General features: G+C 38.3%; 1 protein-coding gene and 1 long non-coding RNA gene across 2 annotated transcripts in view; one reads left to right on the forward strand and one right to left on the reverse strand.

Moving 5' to 3' along the window:
• The window catches only part of LOC112462936, a 4,960-nt gene extending 3,900 nt beyond the window's left edge, over positions 1 to 1,060 (forward strand). Inside the window, exons 2-3 of the long non-coding RNA XR_003041729.1 lie at positions 99 to 617; positions 716 to 1,060. This is a non-coding gene — a long non-coding RNA (uncharacterized LOC112462936). The remainder of the gene's footprint in view (positions 1 to 98; positions 618 to 715) is intronic.
• Positions 1,061 to 1,947: 887 nt separating this feature from the next.
• On the reverse strand, positions 1,948 to 4,460 carry LOC112462934 (Golgi reassembly-stacking protein 2). Its single transcript, XM_025029030.1, has 6 exons — positions 4,228 to 4,460; positions 3,427 to 3,507; positions 3,106 to 3,309; positions 2,801 to 3,018; positions 2,613 to 2,697; positions 1,948 to 2,446 (listed from the first exon to the last, which is right to left on the reverse strand). Exons 1-6 carry the CDS (start codon positions 4,288 to 4,290, stop codon positions 2,075 to 2,077), a joined length of 1,023 nt encoding a protein of 340 aa, XP_024884798.1. The 5' UTR covers positions 4,291 to 4,460; the 3' UTR covers positions 1,948 to 2,074.
• Between the last annotated feature and the right edge of the window lie 719 nt (positions 4,461 to 5,179).

Here is a 5,179-nt window from a genome sequence, read left to right on the forward strand (position 1 = left end):
GTGGGATTGTAAAATAATTAGTAATAATTGAAAAAAATGTAAAAATGCCTAACGAGATATCTGTATCATATATCTGTCCTGGTTCGATTGCTGTGTAGGAACCAGACAATGTAGCCAACCCCGAAACTGCCCACAGCTGCGTAGGGATCCTCCAGAGAGGGATCGGACTAAGCGGGTATCGTTTTCTATTGGTCGGCGACTATTTGTTTCAAAACCGGAAACAGAGAGAGAAAGAGCGAGCGAGTAAGAGAGATAGAGCCATACACACACGCGTGCGCGTGACCGTAAATCGCAACGAAACGAGGAGAGGAGAGCGAGTAAAGCAGAATAAGGACGAACGGACGGATGGCCGATGCTATCCGGAGAAAGGAAAAACGTGCCCCATAAACTAGAAAAAGAAGAAGAAGACGAACGGACGGAGAGAGAGCGTGGCTCGCGCGAACGGAGAAAGGCAGTCGCAGGAAGCAGAAAACCGCGTCGTCACGGTATACCCTGTCGTCGTCGCCGTCGTCGTCGTCATCGTTATCGTCATCGTCGTCGTCGTCGTCAACCTACGACGCAGCGTTCTCCTTTGGCGTCAACGATCGAAGAAGGACGAGGACAAGTTAGTCGTGTAGGTTAGTACGCCAGCGAAACGATAATTAGTTAAGGAACTTTACGGTGCCCTTGCCTCGTCTATGATTATTTCACGTGAAACGTTGCTCTGTTTTTGTAGGATTATTAGGCTATTCTCATCTACGCGCCTGACGAAAGAACGGTGGTGTACGATTTAGAAAGCTGCCTGCCATTTTTCACGCATTTCTGGAAATACGCGACCGAGACCTTCCGTTCCGACGAGGCGTTACGACCCGAATATCACAGAAAATTCCGTCTGGTGCCCGCCAGCGTGTACCTATAGCAGTTTGCGTCGAATCGGCATCACATGAAACGCAAGAACGGCACTTGGATCAAGACACTGCTGGATTATCCTCCGATCTCGACACCAAGATTAAAATATAAATCGAAAATGTGACTGATCAAGTTTTACAAGATTTTTTTATACATTTATTATACACAAATTAATTTTACACGATTCAGCAATTTTCAAACATTTCATATACACATTTTTGAACATTTTTGCATTTATATATTTATTCTTTTAAGTTACATCTGTTTTTTGTCATCAATATATATTTTTTACGAATCAATAAATATTTTTTACGAAAGGAACTCTTGCGCACCAATTACCACTGAAAGAATTTGTTTATATTTTATTATTTGTAAATAAACTATAACTGTAAGAATTACTGTACAACATTTTCGGTATTTAAATATAAAATTTTATTTTTCTCATTGTATAAGAATAATTCACTCATAAAAAAGTCATGTAAAGTTTCATTGTTGACATTTTTCCGCGATGCTGATTGCTTTTTTATTGCACTTATTTTGTAAACATCTATCATTACTTATTTTGACAGTTTGTGTATTAATTCGTTAATAGTATAATGTAATAGGAATTGTATAATTAAAGCTAAATAACACGCGCGTAGCGCGCGTCTGTCATGTCTAATTATATAAAATATACACATTTGCATTGAAACACGTTTGAGTTTTGCCGCTGAATATACCACTTCCGGTTTTGAAACAATGGCGACAGTTAGTCCGATCCCTCTCTAGAGAATCCCTACAGCTGCGTGCGCCATCGCGCCATCTCTCGCAAGATCCGTGAACTACTGCTGTGACATAATTGCTGCTCTGCGTGAATATTTTTGTGAAAAATATACACGATCGTTTCAAAGCTCTCATTTTTATTCCAGGCTTTCAATCTCAATTTCAAAGGTACGTTATTGTTTGTGCATGTCTTCTGAAGGGTGGGAAAGTTTAATTTCGTACATATTACGTATACAACTGTTTATATTAGAAAATAAGGTTATGAGGTGACAGAATTTTAAAATTATTTTCAATTATTACTAATTATTTGACAATCCCACCCTTTATTAGTACTTCTACTTTACTCCTGTAAAAGGATTTTGCGATCTGTAAAGCCGTTTCGAAATGAGACCTTTGACTGTAATTGTCGGTAATTTGAACGGCTTTAGCATCCCCTTAAGGAAATACGCAAATCTGGTTGGTACTTACTGGGTGTGAAACTGGGTGTGAAACTGGTGGTGGGTTGATTCGGAAACATATGAGAGACTGAACTGACCGGTGTATAGCCACCAACGGCACCAGTGAAATTGACTTGATTTGCTGGTTGGGTTTGCGTGCTTGGTCCAGGTATATTTTGAGCTGGTATAGTTTCCTGTTCGCTTTTTAAGTTTTTCATCGAGCTATCCATCGAGGTGGTATAACTCGGCGGAACAGATACTCCGGATTGTGTACTGACAATCGGGTTGATTTCCGCCACGGTAACGGTAGCAGTCGTTGCTGTTACCGGTTGAGTTTGCATTGCAGTCTTGGGAGTGTTCTGAAATGGAAATATTCATAGTAATAATTATAATAATAATAGTAATGAAGTATAGCAGTTTTCAAAGAATTTGGGTAAAGCTAATATCTATTAAAATGCTGTTAATTATACATTTTTTCTTGAGATTATTCAAATATCGACGTTAAAACGTTATGCATTTTTTTACCACATATGAATTAGCAGGTTTCTGCTCCAGTACGCTTCTGACAGGTATTCTATGTAAGTACCCATATCCGATTCCACATCCCAAGCTATTAAAAGTAAATACAGAATAATTTAATATCTGCATGCCCAAAGGGCATCTACCGATTATTAGGTCCAACATTGTGAAATACTATGTGAAAAGCTATGTACCTTCCTTCTCCGCCCCAAGTATTATTGGGTGTAATAGTCACTTCTCTGCAAGTATCATCCGTAGTATTATATACATACAATTTCAGAGGTCGTGATTCGTGTGCCTCTATTAAGGTAAATAAATCTTCGCTTTCATGAAGAATGGAGTCTGCTCCAATAATATAATCGGTAAACGGTCGTAAACCGGCCAATTCAGCAGGAGACGATGGATGTACTTCCTATTAATTTAAAATTTCAGCATTTTTTCAGTGTAACATCATATTATATAAAATAATCCAAGATTTATATAAAAAATTTATACTTACAAGTACATGCCAAACGTTTTCGTTAGCGCCTTCAAACGAACAGAAACGTATACTAACACCCAATAGACCCTGTCCACCCCATGTCATACTCGGAACAATTTTGGTTCGTCTTACAGACTGTGTTTTACTACTGTATACTGTGATTGTTAGTTCCTTATTTACACCAACCTTTAGAAGTTCCTTCAAAGTATCGTTATCTTGGTCCTAAAATATGTAGCATTTTACAATACAAATACAGCACGACTGTGATTAATGCATGTATTAATTTAACTGTATAAAATATGTATCCTTCATCAGAGCAAGAATTGCGAGTGAACATACCAGACGAGTATTCCCAATTGCCACTATAAAATCAAAAAATGCTTCGAGTCCTGCTTGCTGCCCAGGAGAACCTTCTTGAACCTGTCAAAAAAGATACAGAACATCAATTAGTATTGCACTTGTATCAGTATGTATCAAACTTTTAATATGTTGAGCACAGAAGTTTTTTTTAATTTCTAGTATAAGTAAGTTCTTACATCGACAATCAACAAATTAGATTAAATGTAACAATAAAATGGTTGTCTGTAACCACAGTAACTAAATTAGAATATAAAGTATACAAGTCATAATTTACATTCTTTATTCTAAAATATGTCAATTTTTTGACAACAGAAGCACAAATAAAATATAATTTAAAATCACATTACTTAACTCCAAATGGGCTTCATTCTGAAATATTTATATGATATCAGACTAGGCGAGAGAAAATAAATAAAAGACCCCTAACACAAATGGGACAAATGTTTTATATATCTTAGAGTTTCACTTTAATTTTAAATTACATTTAAATGATTCATGAAAAGTCATCGAGAGATAACTTAATGAATCTAATATATCTTCTGCAGTGTAAGATAATAAAATCAAAGATGACAAACCACAAATGACATTTGTGGTAGTCAATATGTTAAAATTGCGAACAAACCGGGTCACGCGGAACGGCTTGAATTTTTATAAACACGCAAGTGCCCGCTCAGGTATAATTTCCACGGGTTTCATTATTATTCTCGGCAATGTTTGTGTGCGAGCGATTTTCTAAAAGCGGACGATACAGGGTGTTATTCTCTTGACAGGTCATCTTACCCTCAATACGTGGTAACCTTCTGTCCCGCCTCCCGGTATCTCCACGCTGTGAGACGACCCCATGCCTGCTGTGAGCTTCTTAGGTCACTCGGGACGAGCAGGTAAAAGACATTAAACCAATTGTCGATCGTGCGGCTTTGCGGGACACTCGAATGGCAAAAATACGTGGCAGTCGTGGCACGGCTATTTTAACGCAAACTATGGTGACGTCACACGACGGCCATGCGGCACAGTCTGTGCCGTCATGGTAGAAATACAAGGGTATGCTCATACCGTGTCAGACCACTGCGCATTCCCACCACTTTTATACAAACTTACGTCATATTCGTGTAGCATCGGAATGAATCGGATGTACTCGGTGATTCGCAATGGCTGCGTTCGCTCGGTTCGCTGTTTATGTCGAGTAATTCGTTTGTGATTATTACAGTGTACGCAATGGCGTGTAATGTGAAAGGGTGTGGGAACTATCCGGCAAAGACCAGAAAGATCGAAGGAAATAAAATAAAATATTTTTCCTTCCCAAAGGATCCAGCACTGTTTAATAAGTGGCGTCAAGCATGCGGAAAAGAAAATATTTCACCAAAATATGGTTTGTACTTTTGTATAGATTTCTCTTGTTTATTATTATAAGCATATATTTAAGAATCTTAAACCTTGTTTGCTTCAGCTAGGATATGTTCGAAGCATTTTGCTGATGAAGCTTTTACGAAGCCCTTACAAGAACATCTACTAGGTTATTCACCTATACGAACTAGGAAGATACATCCTGATGCTATCCCGACGTTGCATCTCCATGCAGTACCTCCACTAACATCAAACGAAAATGTGTTAGCTGAAACAATGCCTTTGCCTGTATCAAATGAAGTTTCGATGGATGTTGAACAGACACCAGCATCGTCCAGTATAGAAGAACAGACACCAGCATCGTCCAGTACAGAAGAACAGACAGCAG

Source organism: Temnothorax curvispinosus, unplaced genomic scaffold (genome assembly GCF_003070985.1).
Source record: "Temnothorax curvispinosus isolate PA1 unplaced genomic scaffold, ASM307098v1 QBEX01012966.1, whole genome shotgun sequence".
NCBI classification, from domain to species: Eukaryota; Metazoa; Arthropoda; class Insecta; order Hymenoptera; family Formicidae; genus Temnothorax; species Temnothorax curvispinosus.

Coding starts and splice junctions, on each gene's coding strand:
- LOC112462934 (XM_025029030.1), bottom strand. CDS start 4,290: ATGGGGTCGTCTCACAGCGTGGAGATACCGGGAGGCGGGACAGAAGGT. Junction 3,508..4,227: donor AAGGTTACCACGTATTGAGG/GTAAGATGACCT, acceptor CTTTTTTGACAG/GTTCAAGAAGGTTCTCCTGG. Junction 2,447..2,612: donor AACCTGCTAATTCATATGTG/GTAAAAAAATGC, acceptor TTTCCATTTCAG/AACACTCCCAAGACTGCAAT.